This window comes from Podarcis gaigeae, assembly GCF_964106915.1.
Source record: "Podarcis gaigeae genome assembly, chromosome: 7".
In the NCBI taxonomy this organism is placed as follows: Eukaryota; Metazoa; Chordata; class Lepidosauria; order Squamata; family Lacertidae; genus Podarcis; species Podarcis gaigeae.
This window is the reverse complement of record NC_139683.1, coordinates 462,578-482,497: the sequence shown is the minus strand read 5'-3', so window position 1 is coordinate 482,497 and position 19,920 is coordinate 462,578. Positions and strand designations below refer to the sequence as shown.

At 58.9% G+C, this 19,920-nt stretch overlaps 1 protein-coding gene across 6 annotated transcripts in view; it reads left to right on the top strand.

Annotated features, from left to right (window-relative positions):
- Positions 1 to 8,280: 8,280 nt before the first annotated feature.
- The window catches only part of PLEC (plectin), a gene marked incomplete at its 5' end in the record, with an annotated part of 114,721 nt that continues 103,081 nt past the window's right edge, over positions 8,281 to 19,920 (top strand). For 3 of the 6 annotated variants that reach the window (XM_083748852.1, XM_083748854.1, XM_083748845.1), the window contains 4 exons: positions 8,281 to 8,443; positions 10,257 to 10,297; positions 10,872 to 10,979; positions 19,682 to 19,883. In XM_083748852.1, coding sequence (XP_083604978.1) covers positions 8,296 to 8,443; positions 10,257 to 10,297; positions 10,872 to 10,979; positions 19,682 to 19,883 — 499 coding nt within the window. Of the gene's footprint in view, positions 8,444 to 10,256; positions 10,298 to 10,871; positions 10,980 to 13,747; positions 13,907 to 15,982; positions 16,133 to 19,681; positions 19,884 to 19,920 lie in introns of those variants that run through there. The other 3 variants (XM_083748856.1, XM_083748855.1, XM_083748850.1) reach the window with 3 other exon arrangements.

The window sequence follows — 19,920 nt, the reverse complement described above, 5'->3', positions numbered from 1 at the left end:
ACCTACTACAAAGGACAATAGAACTTGGGTTTGCCTCGTCTGCCACCTCCTATGAGTCCCTTCCTGTGAGCATGTGACCTCCCGCTTGAGGGGATTATGGCGGGACCAAGTGGTTTCCAAGTCCTTGGCCAATGAAGCAAATTGGTGAAATGAAGGAAACTGGCAAAGGAGTTGGTTTTATGTGATTTTTAAAGCTAGGTAACTACCCTGAGCTGTCAAGTCATTTATGCATAATATTTGTAACATTTAACAAATTTAAAGATATGCCCCCCCCCCCCGTAATTTCCGTAACACTCCAGAACAAAAGAAAACAAGCTATCTCCATCTCTATCATCTCCTCGCCATCTCCTCTTCCTCCGTGAGCATAGAAGGGGCTCCTGGCTCTGCTTGGCCTCGGAGAGAGACCACGGAAACGGAGAAAGCTTTTTCCATTCACTGCAGAGTGTGAACAGAAGAACTCAAACCAGGGAACTTGCCCCCAACTTGGATGGTTTCCGAGGGAGATCAGAAGCCAGAGGATGAGAGGGGGGCTCTGTGTTCGAATCCTGCTTGCTGGCTCCTCATAATGGGCACCTGCTTGGCCCCCTTGAGGATGCTGGACTGGATGGGCCCTGGGCCTGATCCAGCAGGCGCTTCCTCCTGGGCCTGGGGCGGGGGCTGGGGGCTCCTCCCTCCTGGTGCTGCAGAGATGAACTGGGCACCTTCTCTGGCCAGCAGGAGTTCCCGTTCCTTCGCGCACCACAAGGGGGTGCTCTTGTCGTGCCCACCTTGGCCGGTTGGTGCCAGAGAGGGGTGTGTGTGTGCGTGTGTGTGTGCGTGTGAGGAAGCTGGCTGCTTTGGGGCAGGGCTGGGGGGGGCGGGGGGGCAGAGAAGCTGGCAGTTCCTGCACAAGAGGTATTTCCGGCCCTTTCTGTGGCTCTTCTGGAAGCGCCAGCTCCCTGCGGCCCATTCTTCCCCGATTGCTCATTACTTGGGGAACAACTTGCGGGGGGGGGGGGGCAGAATGTTCCGAACAGGAGAAAAACAACTGTGTTGGTGGTGAAAGTCTCTCTGTGTGTGTTGTGTGTTTGCTCTGACAGATCAGATGTTTTGAGGTCTTTTTTTCTCCCTGGAGAAAATGGATCTGAGCCTTGGAGGTAATGGGAGGAGAGAGCCTTGGGGGGGGGGGGTTAGGGCTCTGTTGCCCCCAGTGCAAAGGAAGCATTTCCCAGGTGTTTATGAGGCAGAGGACCCCCCCCCCAGCTTAGTGATGGGCTCACAGGGTGACCTGTGGCTTTTTATGGGTGCTGTGGGGAGAGGAGGGGCATCACAAACTTGGGGTTGGGGGAGACCCATGGCGGTGGGCCAAAGGCTTCTGGGGGGCCCAGTTAAGCTTGAGTGAAATGCTCCCCTGCAAAAAAAAGGCTTCAGCTGCCTCTCCCTCCAATGTAATGCATGTGGGTGCGGATAAGGGCCCCTTTCTCCCTCCCTGGGGGGTCCTGTTCCCTGGAAGCTGCAGCCCCACCAGATCAAAGGGGCCGCTATGGGGCGGTGCCAGGGCTGCGGTTTGGGAGCAGAAGCTGCTTTTCATGTAATGAAAAGGGTTTGTTTGAGGCAGTTTTTCCATGGCAGAGGAGGGAGCGGCCGGGAGGCTGGGGCTTAACCCTTTGCGTGCTGCAGCCCTTCCTCAGCCAGCCAGGGCTGGTGGTGCTGCTACTCGGCGGGGGGGGGGGGGCAAGGAGTGTGCCCCTACCCTGTGCTGTAGCAGAAGTTGTGCCAGGCAAGATCAGGGGTGGCCCTGGCTCAACGGTGCTCCCGATGCCTCATGCTCTTGCCCCTGCCAGGTCAGTGGGCAGTGGGAGCCTTCATAGGAGGCGAAAAGCAGAGCTTTGCAAAAATGCCCACTTCTGTGGCTGAATATTCACCTGATGCCACCAACCACTGTTTTGCCCTTGACTTGAGTATATGCAGAATAAGGTACCAAACCAGCTAGGGCAGTTTCTCCCCACATGGCAGAAATGCTCACCCTCATTCCAGCCAGGCTTGGACTTTGGGACTGGCTGGTCTGTTCTGCTGTGGCCTTGCAGAGCCCACGAGGGGGCCACTTGCTCAGGGCCCCAGAGGCCAAGCTCCCTCCTGAGCCAACTGGCAGCGGCTGGGCACTGGGGGGAAGGGGCACCTAAGCCAATGTGGTTTCACTTTCTTGCCAGGCAGCTCCACATGCCAACTTCTTATAGGAAGAAAGGACAATGGGAGCTTGTTAACAACTTGGCCTCTGATGGTGCCCCAAGTCTTGGATGCAAAGGCCTCTCCCCACCCCCCAAGCACAGCATGTCCGAAATGGGGGGGGGATGCAGGGGGAGCTGTGCTCATTCTTTGCCCCAGATGAACTTGGCTCCCAGCGCCTCTGCTCCTCTGAAATGCCCCCCCCAGAATGGAACCCCCAAAAGGGGGTGAGTGGTTGTCTCCAGGAGCAAGGGCAGCCCCCTCAGTGAGGGCTCTGTGAAACTCCCCCCCCTCCCGGGTTCTGAGCCTGAAAGGACGGGGACCAGGAGAGACGCCTCAACTTTAAGCATAGACGTACCTCGGCTCCCTTGTGCCCTTGGCAAAATCTCTGGGCCTGTGCCCTTGGCAGGGGCCAACCGTGCCAGCCTCTGAGTGGGGGGCACTGCTACCCACAAACTTAGTGGCTGCCAACTTACTCCAAGCAGGAGGGAACAGAAGGTGGGGAGCACAACAAAGCCCTGTGGAGGCAGCAGAGTTTGGGAGAAGGAGAGCCCCCCCTTGGGCGGCCACGCTTCCAGTCCATGCCCAGCTGCTTCTCAGCTTCCACATCTCCCTCCAGGGAGAGCTTCCTCTGCAGGGACATCAGGCCTTTGCTCCTGTAGAAACGTCCATTCCAGCCGCCTTCGCCTGCAGTCAAAATATAAATCAATGACAATAATCTGCAAAGCTTTGCAGTGTAAGGGCCAGTAAAGAAATTTAAGAATTGCCTCCGTTTGATTCCAGTAAGCTGAAGGCCTTCTGCCATAAAAAACACCCCTCTTTTGTTTTCTTTTTCTGAAAAGAGGAGGGGACTTTCTCAGGAGGGGCTGCCTGAGCGAAGCCCTTTTGCCTCTCCTGGTCTTGGGGCCCTGGATGTGGAGGGGCAGAAAGAGAGCCCAGAGACACCAGACCCCCGGAAAACTTCCAGGTGGGGTGGGGTCCTCCAGATGTTCCTGGACTCCCAATGGTCTGGGGTCATGGGACTTGCAGTCCAGCCATCGTGGACGGGCTGAAGGCTCCCCAGCCTCTGCTTGAAAGGTCTGCGACCTTGATATGGGGCCGGAAGCAAACGGGGAGCAGATGCAAAGAGGGCAATGCCTTTGCAGCAATGCACACCTCTCCATGGCTGAAGCTTGTGGACTGCTTTATTACATGTAAGGGTAAAGGGACCCCTGACCATTAGGTCCAGTCGTGGCCACCAGCGGGCACCAGGCTGCGGGGCACCCCAAGGCCCCTCCCACCCCAGAAAGCGCCCCCCCAGCCGCGATCCTCCTCCACTTGCTCCCTTTTGCCCCCTCCCCGCCCTGGGAGCCAGGCGGGGGCCAGTCGGGCCACCCCGGGGCCGCAGCCGGCTCCTCCTGGCGGGCTGCTGCGCTTCCTGGCTCGGCCTCTAGGTGGCAGCAGCAGCCGCCCCTCGGCGCCGCGGGAGGCCAGGATCACTTTCGCTTTCCGAATCGGGCGCGCGCCCTCGCCCCTCCCCCCCCCGCACTTTCCCGGCAGCGAGAAGGGCGGGCCGGGAGCCCGATGGGGAAAGTAGCCAAGAACCCGAGACTCGGAGGACTGGAGAGTTGGAAGGGACCCCGCGGGTCATCTAGTCCAACCCCGGGCAAGGCAGGGAGCCTGCCCACACAGGGGAATATAATCAGTCCCTCCCTCAGTTTGGTGCTCTAGCTGTTTTCAGAAGCTGCTAGGCGGTGCCCACCAGGAGATCTTTCATGCCCCCCAGCCACGTGGGGCAGCCCCCGCCTCTCCCTCCTCCGGCCCTCCGGCCTTTCTCTCCCCCCCCTCCTTGGGGGCTTCTCTCGCCAAGCAGCTGCCCCAGCTAACCGGGGCTGAGCACCAGGAGGGTGGAACTCAAAGGGAAGGAGAATTCTTTGCAAGGATCCGAAAACAAAACTGCCCGTATGGTAATGCTGCTATACAAGTCTAGAGCGCATTTGGAACACTGCGTCCCGTTCTGGGCGCCTCGCCTCAAAAAGGATATTGAAGAATTGGAAAAGGTTCAGCAAAGGGCAGCCAAAATGTCCCAGGGTTTGGGAGCAGCTCCGCTTGAAGAAAGTTGCAGCACTTGAGACTGTTTAGTTTAGAGAAAAGAGGTGTTAGAGGCAGAAGTTTCAAACTATGCCTGGCCTGGAGAAAGGGGAGGGAGACAAGTTTTTCTCCCTCTCTCAGAGCACTAGAGCTTTGTGGGGACAGATCAAAGAAAAGGACTTCTTGCTCCTGCAGGAAGGAGGCAGAGGTGATCACTGACTTGGGTGGCATTTAAAAAGTTGGTTAGTATCTGTCTGTCTTGGGAAACAGCGGAGACGGCGCCTTTGGGGGTGAAGTCAGACTGCTGGAAGGTTGCTGGGGCTGTAGAGACCGATGCAGGAGAGACATGTTCTGTTGCAGCCGGGGCAGACAAGGGCATCCAGTTGTGCTGCTGCAGATGCCAAGGGGCCTTTCTTCTGTTAATGGAGAAATCTGAGGGCTCCCTTGGACAAAAAGAACAAGGACACCAGCCAGGAATCCCAGAGCAAAACAGCAGCCAGTCGGCTTGGTCTTGATTGAAGACTGTCATGACAGGACTCCCACCTGCCACCAGGTGGAACAAGATGGGAGCCCCAAACAAAAGATCCCCAGACTTTTATTAGCTGCTAATCCCCATGTTACACCCCCCCAACTACACCACTCATACATCATGGTGACATCATGAAAGGGGAGGTCTGGGGGCAGTAATCTGAGCATCCTGGACCCTGCCCCATGGTTCCCCTTGCCCTCCACCAAACACCCATGGAGTGTAGCAAAAGAGATATTCACATTTCCCTGTTTCCTAGCCAAGCTAATCCCACCCTTTTGCCTTCATCTGGGTTTGTTATTTCTGGCATGGCTACCTGTCTGGCCCTCAGGTATCAGGAGGCCAGGGATTATCACTCAGGCAGAGGGGCTGCTGAGGAGCTGAGCTCACAGGTCTATAGGAATTTTTCCCAGTGAGCCAGTACATAGGTACATTTATCAGTGAATTCTTACATTTGGTATCATGCAGCAAAGGCTCTTTGCATAGATAGGAAGAAACTGTGATGAAGTGTTTTGTGGGGACAAATCGCAAAAGGGATGGTTTTGATTTTGGTAGTGGGCTGCATGTGCCTGATATCTGCTGGAAGGGCAACCCCCCCAACCTATCCATAAATTCCTGCAACACTTCTCTCTGCGCTCCCCCCATCATCTATTCCTCCTCTAGTCACTGCTGTGGATTCAGGACCTGACTAGGTGCTGGGGTCCACAGTGGGGTGGACGTTGCCAGCCTTCATGTCATGCAGACATCTTTGGAGCACAGAACAGGTCTGCCAACGGGGCTGGTGCCAGCATGTCCTAAATTAAGGGGCGATGAGGCTGTCCCTAGCCAAGAGCCACAACGGCAGTGGCAGGAGGCCAATGAATAATGGAACCTGGGAATCAGAAGGACAGGTTGACCTGTTGCACTCAGGTTCTGCTTGGAGCTTCCCAGAAGAGGCTGCGCTAGCTGGCCCCCCTTTGTAGGAAGACCTTTGGAGGCAAAGGCCCCCCCCTCCCTCCCGCCAGTCCATGTAGAGACACCAACACAACCGTGCCCCCCCCCCCCAAGACCTGCCTGTCCTGCAGCAGAGGGCAGGGGCTGGTGAGCTGAGAGGGAATGGGGGCTGGGGGCCCCTCTGCCCTCCCCACACTTTGCACGTGCTGCCTGAGCCTGTCCGCTCGCTCTGGATCGTGGCCAGGCCATCCGTGCTGCATCCAAGAAAGCTCTGGAGGTTCTCTCCAGGCAGAAGAGAGAGGCTGGCTCTTAGCTCAGAGGCCTCTTCCATTCTCCTTCCTAATTTCCCCCAAAGACTTCTGCGTCACCAGAGAGCTTGCATAACAGCCTCTGGTGCTCTTTTTCACGTTGTGACATCCCAAGCTGAAGGTGTTTTTGAAGTTTTATTTATTGAAGCAATTTGCATCCCATTTTTCAGCAAAAAAATAAAGGCTCCCAGAGCAGCCCCCAGAGATCGGTAAAAAGGCAGTCCTGCCCCCCCTATGCCTACAGTCTAAAAGACACAGCACAAAAGGAAAAAGGGTGGAGAGGGAGGAGAAGGCACACAATGACTCCCACTCCCAAGCAGACGAGTCTCCTGCTGTGAGGCACCTCACAGTTCAAATCTGGGTGTTAGCAAACTCCAAGAAGATCACCCTGCATCTCGACTCCTCTTCCTCCCAGGGTAGGTAGCACTGGCGGCTTCTAGGTGGGGTGGGGGGAGCAGTTCAGCTGGTGAAACAGGGCTGCCTGCTTGCTGCTGCTGGACTCCTTTCCCCCCAGGGCAGCTGCTTCCAGCCAGGGGACGGGATGCTGCCCTCCAGCTATAGATCTTGGCTGACCTCAGTTGCCCACGAGGAGTCCTGGCTCAGGGGTCCAATTGATTTTGGTGAAATGGGAAGTGGTTCACGGAAGGGCGAGGCAGGGAGCTAATTATTATTATTATTATTATTATTATTATTATTATTATTATTATATTTATACCCGCCTCCCTGGCTGAGTTTCCCCAGCCACTCTGGACACCTCCCAAAAGAGGATTAAAAGCAGAATAAAACTTCAAACATTAAAAACTTCCCTAAACAGGGAAGCCTTTTCTTTTGGACCCACTATGGGGCCCCTGGGCTACTTGTGAAGTGATTAGACACAACCCGTTTAGAGAGGCTGGGTGGGGTACAAGATAATAATATAATATATAATATAATAATAATAATAATAATAATAATAATAATAATAATAGGTGTGCTGCAGAATCAAGGGGCCCAGTTTGCCCTGGCAAGTTGGAGCCCTCAAAAGGCAGGGGGCGAATCCTGCATGCAGAAATGTCCAGAAGGGAACTGGAGCTGAGCATTTTCCTTGACAGGCTGTGTTCCTCTCTGCAGAGAGGCTGTGCTGATCTGCAGAGGAAGGATCCCCAAATGCCACCGTCTCCTTTCCAGGGGGGGTGGGGTGGCTACCAAGGATGCCTGCCAGCCCTGATGGCTCTCCTCTGCTTCTGACCCCCAGCTGCGGCTGCTCTTGTGCTCGGATCCTGCCCAGGAGTTCCCGTTGCTGCTTCTGGCTGGGGCCCATTTGGCCTGATCCAGCAGCATGATGCCATGTGGCAAAGGCTGCCCTTCCCTTGGGGGTGGCCCCACAGCCCCTCCTGCCTCCGGGACGTGCTTCCAGAGTCCGAGCAGGGGAAGCCACAGGGGCCTCCGTGGGGACTGGGGCTGCCCCTCTTTCTGGGCGAAGGCAGAACTGAGCGTCAGAGGCAACATGAGTCAGCCCACCCTGCGTTTCCAAAAATACATCTTGCTTTAGTTTAAAAAGCTGAATCTAGAGGCAGCTGAAAAGAAAGGGGGGAGGAGGAGGACGATCAGAATAAATCATAGAATCACAGAACTGTAGAGCTGGAAGGGGTCCCAGGGGTCATCTAGCCCAACCCCCGGCAATGCAGGAACTGCAACTAAAGCATCCCTGAAAGGTGGCCTCTCCACCTCAAAAGGAGCGCAAAATGCCTCCTTGGCCCTCAGCTGGAGCTGAAAGTCTTGCCCCGGAGGGGGCTCTGAGACTCCCAGGCCCTTTCTTGGCACAGCCCCCTGCTGGGGGAGGGGGGCATTGGAGCAACTAGGCAAGGGGGCAATAAGCCATGCTTGTATATGAGCCAGGCCTGGGGCCAGAGACCCGCTTTCCTCGTCCTCGAAAGCCCTGAAGTTGTTGTCCTCCACTTCCAGGGGTGTGGGGAGGAGAAGGGGGTCCTCTGTGGCCCCTCAGGACTCCTGGCCCCGTCAGCCCTGGCAGGGCCTGTGTTCCCACTGAGGGTTAAGGGCCCGCCCTGCCCGTCTGACTCACCAGGAGCGGCCCAGCTGTGGGGAGGGAGGCAGCGGACGGGGCCGTGCACATCTGGAACCCATCTGGGCCGCGGACAGGCCGGCGAGGGTTAACGGGGCCGCTGCTGCTGCCGGCACACCCTCCTTCCTTCCTCCCTCCCTCCCTCCCTCTCGCACCAAAGGCAGCGGCTGGCGTGGCACGGCGGGCTGAGTATGGCCTCCCTGAGCCCATGGGCACTGAGCGATCCTGCCTGGCTGCGCGTCGCCTGGGTAGCTTCCCTGGTGCTGGGCTCCCTGGGAGTCTGGGCTCTCTTCCTGCTTTGCTCCCTGCGGGGACGCCAGCCCCCCAGCCTCTGGGCAGGTAGGTGCCAGGGCTGCCCATCCAGCCCCCCGTGGGCACGCAGGGCATCCTTGCCAGGCAGGGAGCCCTTCCAAGGGGCTGCAGGAGGGAGGGAGATGCTCTGGGCCTGACCCCCTCCTCTCGCTTGCAGGGGGCAGGTGGAGGGGCAGCAGGAGGCAGAGGGATTCTGGGGCATTGAGCCCATTTCTTGGGGTGTCTGTTGCAGCTTTGGAGGGGGGGTTATTTATCATAATACTTGGATGTGATGCATTTATCTATCTCCCTTCAAAGTGAACTGGGGGGGGTGAGTAATATGGGGCACACTCCCTCTGCCCTCCCTTTGCCCCTGCAAGGCAGTTCCTGTGAGCAAGATTCTCTTCCTGACTCCAAAGGGCTTGGAGGCTTGGCTCCCTGTGCTGGTCTAACATGTAGCATCGCTGTTGCGCCCATTTCACAGATGTGACTTAGCCACAGCCTTTCAGTGAGACGGAGCTCACCTCACTGGACCACGCTGCCATCCCATAATGCCCCAGCTAATGCAGCAATCTTCTCCCTCCTTTGACCTTTTGCCAGTGTCTCTCTTCAGGAAAATAAGGGCTGTGGCTTATTATTATTATTATTATTATTATTATTATTATTATTATTATTATTATTCTTCCCATTATTTGCTGGCTTAAAGCATGCAGCTGGTTTAAGGTGATTTCTGAGGAGCGAGAGGCAGAAGAGGTCCCTGTGGGAACACGAGGCTGCGCCCAATGGACCTCTGGCCCAGATGCGGAAGGGCTTCTCTTAGTTCCTCTCCGCTCCCTGACACCCCTCCCAATATTGCAATTTGGAAGGAATTTGGGGTTAGTTCATCCAAGGTCAAAACTCGATGTTGATGCAGAGCAACACAGAGACAGAATGGCCGTCCAAACGGCAAATGTGAGTCCATGCAAGAAAGTGTACGTGAGAGGCACGTGAGAATTCACTTCCCAAATACTCTCATGGGCTCTGAAGGGGTGATCGACCAGGAACGAGACGTTGGGGTCATGGGGAATAGCCCTCTGGACCCGTAAGAACATCACAAGAGATGGCTGGATCAGGCCAATGTCCCATCTTGTCCAGCCTCCTGTTCTCACAGGTGCAAGCAGGATTCAAGCACAAGCGCTCAAGTGGGAGTGAGTTCCATAGCTTAACTGCGCTAAAGGATTATGAGACAAATTCATGGAGGAGAGGGCTATTGAAGGCTACTAGCAGGGATGCCGGTGATAGGGGGCAGAAGGGGCTTCAGTCCCTTCAATATTTCGGGGCAGGGGGCTGAGCCCCCACCCATATTGAGGGTGCCACCATCCCCTGCTGCCTGTGGGGCATCTGCCTGGCCACTGTGGGAACAGGATGCTGGACTAGATGGGCGCTCTGGGCAATTTCTACTGCCCTTTATTAAAGATGTCTGGGGTGGTTTATGGTGAAGCACAGGAGCAAACGAGGTTGTGTCGGTTTTGGAGAAAGTATTCTGGAGCAGAATCCAGAAGAGCAACCACCTTAGCCCTATTTCCGAGGCCTTCCTGAAGTGGCAGCTGATTTCCTGTGGCCTTCTGTTCCACAGGCTGCTTTGTCTGGTGGATAATCAGGTAGCATCTTGTCCCTCTCCTTTTTCTGTGTCTGCTATTTGCCCCGCTTCCCATAATGGGCAACTGCACAGCCACTGTGGGAACAGGATGCTGGGCCTGCTGCGCCACGGGCCTGATCCAGCTGGCCCTGCCTTCCATCCTGCCCTCTGGCTTGGAGTGGGGCAGTTCTCTTTTCTCTCCACTGCTGGCCTAACTCTCTGCCCCCCACTCTCTCCCCCCAGGTCAGCAGCTGGGAGGAAGCAAGACCCAGACAACCTCCGAGGTGAGTCCCGGCCTGGGTCTGTTTTGCGCTCCCCCAGCCCACCCTAGAGCTCCCTGCTGGGGCTCCCCTGACCCCCAGGCTTTGCCGCCTCTCCTGCAGACTCCTGGGCCCCACACCTTACCCAGCCAGATGGAAGGGGTAATAAGCATAATCTTGCCTTCTGGCCCTGTTGGCTAGTGGCCTCTCCTTTTCCCTGCCAGCCCCAAACCTTCCCCGAAGCATCTCGGAGCCTGCTGCTGCCCTGCTGTGGGGGCTGCAGGCGGGGCAGGGGAGGGTCCTCCTTCACGTGATAGGGGGCAGGCAGGGAGCCCTCAAGGCCCCCATTGTCTGGGCACTTGACAAGGGCACTCACTTCGCCTCCTCACCATGCCAGCGAGAACAGAAGGCTCTTGGTTGCGGAAGGAGGAGGAGGAGGAGAGGGAAGAGAAAGACGTCCACGGCCGGCTGGCACGCAGCCACCCTGCGCCCCTTCCGGCCTCTGCCCCCTGGGGGCACTGGAGGGCAGGGGGTGCGGCTGCGTCTCAGGGGTGCTTGCAGGTCCCCAGACCTCCTTCTTTTTGTCTGCCACCTCCAGAAGCGCCGGAAGAAGAGTGCCAAGGGAAAGCCGCCACCCAGTCAGAGGAAGGAGCAGGCAGCAGCCTCCGGGCCGGACTCTGCGCCCCTGGCAGCAACAAAGCAGCAGGTGAGGACGGTCAGGGTGTGCCCGGCTAGGTGGAAGCCCAGAGGGTGCCTCTCCCCGCTTTGCACCTGCTGCTCAGGCCCAGCTCAGCTGCCCCCCCATGCCAGCACAGGGTGATCTCTGCACCCGCCTTGCACCTGGCATGGGAGGTGCTGGTTGGCTGCTCTGAGGAGCCTCTGCTGCTGCTGCCAACACCACCATGAACTCCCGAGGGGGCTTCTCCTGGCTGGATCCTTTCGCCACAGGCCAGGCCCCGGGGGGGGGGGGCACCTGGGAGCTGTGGGCCGTCCGGGGGCAGGTGGAGAGTTTCTGCTCAGCTTCCTTTCCTGGGAGGAAAAGGAAGAGGTGTGTTTTATGTTGATCCAGTTCAAGGGCTTATTGTGGGTGGATATGTTACTTATTGCTGAATGTTATTTGCAAACCGCTTTGAACATTTGGGATGCAAAGGTTTGGGTTGCAAAGGCAGCCCGGGGCAGCAGAGGCCTCTCCCACTGGCCTTCCTATTGCAAAATATTCCATCTCTGAAGATGAGGCGAGTGATGGGAGAGGCTTGCAGGATGAGCCCTTCCAAAACCCTGTTTGAGAGCCAGTGGCGGTGCAATGGTTGGCATGTTGGCCTGGGAGCTGGGAGAGACCTGGGTTCAAGTCCTCCCCACTCAGCCATGAAGCCCATCCTGGACCCGTCACTGCCTCTCGGCTTGCTCTACCTCACAGGGTTGTTGTTGTGCAGATTCAGTGAGGAGGGGGAGAACCATGTATATGCCACCTTGAGCTGCTGGGCGAAATAAACAAATGCAATCAATCAATCAATCAATCAATGGCCGGAGGGTGAAGGATGCATGCAGCACTTTTCCAACCTGTGCCAAGGGAGAGGCCCCCCCCCGTCTCTCCCAGGGAGGCTATGATCCCTGGAGAGGCAAGAGGCCGGGGGGGGGGGACAGAACTGGGCACCAGAGCAAACCAGAGGGGTCCCCCAAATTTTCTGGACACATTTGGAAAGCTACGCAACTGTAAAGGATTCTGCAAAATTCTCATTTGAAAGAAGAGAATCTGGTGCTCCGAATTCCCCCCCAGAAAAGCACAACAGGCAAGACGTCTCCTAATATTCTCTAACGAATAAAACACAACTCAAAGCAAACAAACGAAGCAGGCAACTCCCCCTAACCAAACAAATAAATGTGAAGAATCCGAAAGCCACCTTCTATAATAATAACAAAAAACACCTGGGAGGGACAGAGTGGCTTGGCAGATGCCAAGGAGGATGTTTGAAGGCGCCAGGTGCCCACATGCGCCACATTGAGGACCCGGGGCATCCCAGGGGGGAGAAGAGGGGACCCAAGAGGCCCGGATCCTGCAAAGGCTCCTTCTTCTACCTCACTCCTGCCTCTGAGAGAAAGGCACGCAGAGGCTTGTTATCTGAGGGGGGCTGCTGGTGAGCACAGATGCTCCCGGCTCCCTAAGGAGTCTCTCCAGGGGGACCCACCACAACTGTCCCATGCGCAATCCATGGGGGTTTGGCAGCGGAGCCTGAACACTTTGACCCCTTCCTCTGGGCTGGGGCTGTTTGGCCAGTTGTGAAACTCTATAGGTCAATGTGCACTGTTCCTGATGTGGAGCTACACACAGGGGAAAACCCCCACTATAAATAAGTCAGAAATTAGATGGTTATAACAACAAACAAACAAACCCCTATATAAAAATGTGTATAAAAATTTCCTGCTCTCTGGCGACATCTGGTGTTGCACGTTTATAGCGCATCCAAATTGTTGTTTCTTTACTAATGTAGCTGAGTCCCTGCAGCCGCCTTGTGGCGGTGAGTGCCACAGGATGACGCCTGCCTAGGACTCATCCTTTCATGGATTGTCTCTGGGTGCTGCCATTTCCCAACAGCCCTTCTCCATCTCTGTCCCTGGAGCATAGGAAGAAGGTGCTTTATACAGAGTCAGGCCGCTGGTCTGTCTAGTCCAGGGTTTCAGGCAGGGGGCCTGGAAGCTGCGATTGGTCCGCCTTGCTCAGTTTTGTCTGCAGAAATGGCTCTCTGGGGTCTTGGGCAGGGGAGATTCCCAGCCCGACTCGGAGACAAAAGAACCACAGAACCGTAGGTGGAAGGGACCCGAGGGTCATCTAGTCCAACCCCAACTATGTAGGTGAGAGGCTGTTGGGGACTGAACCTGGGACCTTCTGCCTGCCGTTCCCCTGCTCTGGGGAACCTCCTTTTTAGCAGTGTTTGGGTGGCCCTCCATCAGGGATGCTTCCATTGCGATTCCTGTCTTGCAGGGGGCTGGACTAGATGACCGCCGGGGGTCCCGTCCAGCTCTACCCTTCTCTGGTTCTATGAAGAAGAAGAAGAGAAGAAGAGTTTGGATTTGATATCCCGCCTTTCACTCCCTTTAAGGAGTCTCAAAGCGGCTCACACTCTCCTTTCCCTTCCTCCCCCACAACAAACACTCTGGGAGGTGAGTGGGGCTGAGAGACTTCAGAGAAGTGTGACTGGTCCAAGGTCACCCAGCAGCTGCAGGTGGAGGAGCCGAGACGCGAACCCGGTTCCCCAGATTACGAGTCCACCGCTCTTAACCACTACACCACACTGGCTCTGAAGCAATGTCCGCCAGGAAGCGGTGCTGAGCGCCTTCCCCGGGGCCTTGGGTGGGGCTGCTGGGGCTCTGGACAGCCTGGCCTTGTTCTCTGTGCCAGATCCACAGGGCACCACGCGGGTGGTGGGCAGGAAAAGGCCTTTCCTCTGCTCCTCCTCCGCCCCCGCTGCCCCTGCCATTTAAGCCTGGGCCGCTTGCTGCGTCCGGCAAGACCCACGCTGCCCACGAAGAGCCACTTGGGGGCCCTGGCTCCATCCTGGGGCTCACATGCAGCCGACCTTCACCCGCCGCTGCCTGGCGTTCTCTTCCTGCTGCTGCTGCTGCTTCAGGAGGCCTGTAGGTAGCGCAGTGGGGGCTGGGGGGGGGAGCTGTGGGTGCCACCTTCTTCCAGTGGAGTGGGCTCCTCTGCTCCCAGGGCCAGCTCTTGCCTGGCTGCATGGGGCCCTTCTTGCATCAGAAACAGGCCCTCTGACCAGTCTTTATAAGGACCACAAATAAGGGGAGGGAAGTAGCTGTGTGGTAGAGCGTCTGCTTGGCATGCAGGATGACCCAGGTTCAACCCCCCCCCCCCCTCGGCATCTCCAAGCGGGACTAGGATAAAGTGCCTGCTTCCAAGACCTCTGCCCATCTCTGGGCTTCAGGGCTTGCTGTTATGGCCTGCGGGACTCCCTGCCACCTGCTTGTGGAGTGCCCAGCTCACAAGCAGAGGCCCCAGACCTCGCAGCCTCTTCCGCCACTTTTATTTCTTGCTGGGGGGGGGGCTCCTGAACTTTTAGCTGGGGTGTGACAGGCAGGCACTAAGCAGCTGTTTCTCCACCAGTGTGTCTCCTGGCTTTCGGAGGCTGCACCAGCTGAATGCCTGACTGTTGTGCGGCTCTTAATAGCACTGGGGAGCCAGGGGCTGGGGGTCTGTAGCTGCCCTGGGAGTGGGGTCCTGCGCCTGGAGGATTGGGTCCTTCTTGCCCGCCCCAGGTGACTCCCATGGGTGGCTTCCTTTCGTTTTGGGCACCCCTCCACCGAGAAGCGAAGGGGCCACTTTGCAGAGAACCCCGCTCCCCGGCCTACGTGGCACATTGTGTCTCAGGGCAGAAAACACAAGTGTCACCCCCCCCCCAATCTCCCCATGTTACCCACGAAGAAGAGGGTCAAGCGGACGGTCTCTCCAACCGGCAGAAGCTTCGCGCTGGAGGAGAGGCGAGGCTCCGTTTCGAGCCCTGCTTGGGGGGGGGGGGGCAGAGAGCAGCGGCGCCTCCTTGGCTTCGCCCGAGCTCCTCCTGGGTGGGGCGCGGAGTTTCCCCGGGCTTGTGGGGAACGAGGGTGGGGCTCCCAGCTGCCTGCAGTCTCCGCCTGGCGGAAGGCGAGCAGGAGATGTGGGGGCAGCAGTGGGGTGTGTTTGTATGGGGTGCGGGCGAGGCCGGGGCTTCTCTCTTCAGAGCGGGGCATAGCAGTTAGGGTGGGGGTCCTCTGCCCCCAGCCCCACAGTGGGAGGGCAGGCAAAAGGGGAATCAGGAATTGGACAGCAAGAAGGCCAGGTGCAAATGAAGCCGCGTGGTGTGATCTGAGCGGGGCTCCCCAAGGGCAGAGGAAATGGGGTGCGCGACCCCCAACTTCCTTTTATTTTCCGTGCCCCCCCCCCAGGGCTGCCGTTACTTTCCTCTAACCACATCCTCAGGCGGGCTGGGCAGGGGCTGAAGGTGGAGGGGGGGGGAAGAGGGGGCTCTCGATATTCCCCTAAGTACGCGGTCTATTTATTCATTTTGTTTTTCCGTGGAAGGCGACGTTGCCCCGCGTTTGTGTGTTCAGAGGCCCCGGATATCCCTGTGCTTGTGGGTCAGGCCAGCCGAGGTCAGAGAGCTGCCCTTGCCTGGCAGAGGTGCAGAATTCCTTGCCTGCCCCACCCTGGGGGAGATGGGGGTCCCAGTGGGGAGGCCTGCGGGCCTCGCCCGGCGCCCCCGCTGCCAGCAGGCCAGGGACCCTGGGGGCAGGATAGCTGCCTCGGGGTGGGCAGGCGAGGAGGGAGGGCGCGCTGTGCCCCCCTGCTTGGCAGGGCGCTCTGTGTTTGTGAGGCTGGCAGCGGGGCGGGCGGATGGGCTCCGTCCATTGTCCGGGTCTGAATGGGCTCTGTTCTGCTGCCAGTCTGTGCCCTGGTTAATAATTCAGCCGGCCCGGCCGCTCGGCGCTGGGCGGGTGCGGAGGCGAGATAGACACTCGCCGGCTCTGTCGCGCATGCACACGCGCACACGCATGCACACACACACGCGCGCACACACACCCTGCAGGAGCTGCAGTGCTCGGCAGAGCGGGAGGCGGAGCCTGCGCTGCAAAAACGGCTGCATGTTGCTAAGGCGAGCCCAACTTATCGCTGCCGGCGCTGCTGCCGGGCTCCGCGTGACGCCTGCCAGGCGCTGAGACCCGCCAGGGTCGCCCCTTCCCCATGCCGCCTGCCGCCTGCCAGCTGCTCCCTGCCCATGCCCGGCCCGCTCTCCTGGCTGCCTTGGCAAGGTAGGCAGACATGCTTCGTGGGCAGCAGAGGGACAGGACGCACCCGCGCACCCGGAGACGGTGAGTGGTCGGGGTGGGGGGTCTGCCGGCTTGCCCGCCTGCCTGCCTCCTTCCTTCCTGTGATGCGGCAGGAGAGTGCCAGGCTCAGGGGCGAGGGATGCCAGGACGGTGCCTCCCTCCCCTGGCCGGCTTCTGCTGCTGCTGCTGCTTCCACCACTGTGCCCTGTCTGTGGGTGTCGTGGGGAGCCGGTCTGCGTTCTCGGCTGGCCTGGCCTGCAGCAGATGTGCCCAGACAGCAGAGTGGGGCAGAGCTGGGCGCCCCCTGCAGACTCCGGGCCCTGCTGTGTGGGCAAAGCAAAGGGGAAGCCATGGGGCGCTTTGCATTCTCCAAACAGAGCCCCTTGGGCAGGGGGAGGGTGCTGCTGTGGGGCAGGGGCCCCCTGGGCCCCCACCCCACCCTGCGGTTTCCTCCCAGGCCTCCGGGGGTGCTGGAGTTGGGGGGTGGGGAGAAGAGGGTGGAGAAGCCAGGCCCCCGGGGGCGGGAACCGGTTAGGGGAGCTGGGCCTGGCCTGCTGGGCTGGTTCCTGGCCCTGAGGCCAAGCAGTCCAGCTGCTCACAGCCAGCCTTCCTGCCCTCCTCCAGTCCTTCTCTAGGGCAGCGGGCAGCTTCTTGCGACCCAGAGAAAGGGTGAGTGGGGCTGTGGGATCCACAGGGGAAAGGCTGGCCAGAAAGGGGCCAGTTTGCTGAGAGAGGCCTTTTGGGGCCCCGAGAAGCCCCTGTGCAGGAGGGGTGTGGGGGGCAGGGGGTGGGGCGCCTCCTGATTTCACCTGGGCTTGTGTCCCCCCCCAGCCTCCTATTGGTGCCCAGGAAGCTGTGTCCATGGCAACCACAAAGTGCCAAGTAGCAGGCAGAGCTGGCACTGTCACTTCAGCCCCCAGCCGCCCTGGAGGATGCTAAATCACCTCCCCCCCACTTCCTGGCAGAGGCAGCCTGACGTCAGGCTCCCCAGTCAAGAGGCAGTTGGGGGCGGAGGGGGTGCACCTGAGAGGGGGCTGCATTCTGTGCTGGGGGGGGAGGGGGGCCTCAGGGGCCTGGAATTGGCTGCTGAGATGAAGACAGGAATCAGAGTCTCACAGGGTCCAGAGGCCTGGCCTGGCTTAGCCACGCTTTCCCAGGAATGGGGGGGGGGCTCCAGGGCTCCTTGCCTCCCCCTCTCCACCAGGACATGGGGGGAGCCTCTTGGGCTCCTGGGGACAGAAGGAGCTCCCTTGGGCACAGAGTCAGACCACAACTGACCCCACACTGACGGGCAGCAGCAGTGGACCCACGGGGGGGGGGTGTCTTTTCCCCACCCTGACCTGGAAGAGCTGTCCTTGAGGATGCTCCAGCCCTGAGCCAGGAGCCTCTGCCCATCTCTCTGCCAGGTCCTGCCTGTGCCCCTTCATTGGGCCAAAACGGAACCCGGCTGGCGGCAGCTGCCCTCCAGGGGCTCTGGGACCTGTGTGCCCCCTTCCCCAGAGCAGGGGGTGAGTCAGCAGGGAGGAAGTATGGCCTGCCGAGGGGAGAGGCAGGTGGGGCTGGGCTCCTAGCTCTGGTGGGGCAGGTGGTGGAGAGCAAAGTGCTCCTGCAGCAGCCAGAGTTTGGGTCCTCCAGGGGCTGTCTAGTCTAACCCCTGGCTGTGTGGCAGGACCATAGAGACACACACACGCGCGGGCCAGCCTGTACCAGGGAAGGGGTGGCTGTGCCAGGGGAAGGATGCACATGGGAGCGCTCCGAAGGGGGAGGGTGCCTGTCAATGCATGGGTGCCAGTGTCCATGTGCAGAGGGTGTGTGCGCGCATGTGCGTAAGGGGCGTGGGGGGTCTCCTGCTCAAGATGGGGTCTTGGGTGGGCTCGCACCTCAGCTGCTTTGCTTGAGGCCACGAGAGCCTCTTGGGTTGGGAAAGAGAGAGGGCTTCCCCTGCTGGATGAGGCCGGGGGGGGGGGGCAGGGAGCCCAGCATCCTGTTCTCCCAGGGCAGCTCAGACGGGAAGAAGCTCACAAGCAGGATCACAAGAGGCCTCCTCTGCTCAGCTGCCCTTCCCAGCAGTGGGATTCGGAGGCAGAGCCTCCCTCCTGGCTGGGATCCAGGGATAGTCCTCCCCTCCATAAACGTGCCCTCTTTTAAGGCATCTGGGTTGGTGGCTTTGGCTGCCTCCTGTGGCAGAGAGTTCCACAGTTTAACCTGATGCTGCTTTCTTTTCCAGGCCACGCCTCTCCCCAGGCTCATCTTCCTTGGAGCTCCATGAGTTCTCGGTTTTTACAGAGAGAGTGTTGTGGTTTCGGTTTTATCTCTCTTCTGAGATAGGGAGGAAAGACTGGGGAGGGGAAAGGGTTTGTTTAATGCCTGGAGCCTGACTAATTATCATTTCTCTTCCTGGTAAGGAAGGGCGCAAAAAAAGGTCTGCCTTTCTCCTCTCCTCTTCCGGAATGTGTGGCTTGGCTGGCTTGCTTAAGATACCTGGGGATGTTTCAGGAGACAATCTCCTGGAGCAATTTTTGCCTCTAGTTAGGAGAGTCATAAAGAACCATTTGAAAAACAGTGGGGGTCCACCTCCCTCCACTGCTTGTTGTGCTGAGGCATTCTGGGTGGGGGCTTTTGTTTCTGGCTCCCATCAGCCCAGGTGAGCGCCAGGAATTGCAGCACAGAACGCCTCATCTCATGGTGCAAGGCTGGGGGTGCAGCCGAGCAGGCCTTGGCAGGGCTTCTTCAGCCTTTGGCAGTGCTGTTCAGTGGTTAGTGTCTTGGGTGGCCCAGCTCTGAATCCTCATAGTCCCCAGGGGGCTGTTTGGGGCAAGTGCTTCTCCTTCAACCTGGTAGAAGTTCTCCCTCCGCCCCCCCCCCCACCTCCAGGCACTTCCCCCTAACCTGGAACCCCACCAGGAATGCAGACACCCCCCCAGCTCCCCCTCGGGTACTGAAGGCCAGCTGCTTGGGGGTGCCTGGGGGTGGGGTGTCTATACTGCCACCCCTCAAAGCAGAGCTTTCATAGCTAGTCCTAGCACGGGATTGGCCCTCTGGTGTCACATGTCTGCTCAGGCCAGGGGGATTCTGGGTGAGCGCCAGGATTATCCTGGAGGATGATGACCCCCCAAGTGTGGGGCAGGATGGTCCTAGCTGTCCTTCTGGGAGCAAGTGAACTCCCCCTGAGCAGCCCCACCGGGAGCCAGGACAGGCAGCAGGGGGTTGAGGCTGACAGCTTGGCTCCCACTGGGGGTCTTCGGATGGAGGCTTCTGAGACTGGCCAGGAATTCCCCCTCCCTCCCGCCAGGTTGCCAAGTGACCCCCTTGGGATGAGGACTTTGCTCCCCTCCCTGCTGCAGGATGCGGCTTGGCTGACTGGCTCGAGCTACCTGGCTCCACAGGCAGATCCTCAGGGGCCATTGTCTGGGCTGCAGAGCTGCTCCTCAATGAGGGGGGGAGGGGCTCCTAGGCCCTCCCTGCAGAACAAGCTGCTTTGCTCTGGCCACGGGGACCCCCCTGCCGTCCTGCAGAATGGGGGCCCTGGGTGGGGCCAGGCTGCTCCCAGTCTCTGCATCTCTGACCCTCTCCCCCCCCCCCGCCTTGCAGGAGGTGATGTCTTCTTCCCGCCGGAAGGAGAAGCCGAAGATGGCGGAGGAGAGCTCCAGCGGCAGCAGCGGGGGCTCTCCTAGTCCGGGGGACACCCTGCCCTGGAACCTCCCCAAGCACCAGCGGACCAAGAGGACCAAGGCGTCGTCCGGCAACGGGACGGTCCTGGACCCTGCGGAGAGAGCCGTCATCCGCATTGCAGGTAGAGAGGGCTGAGGCTGGGAGGCCCAGATCAGGGG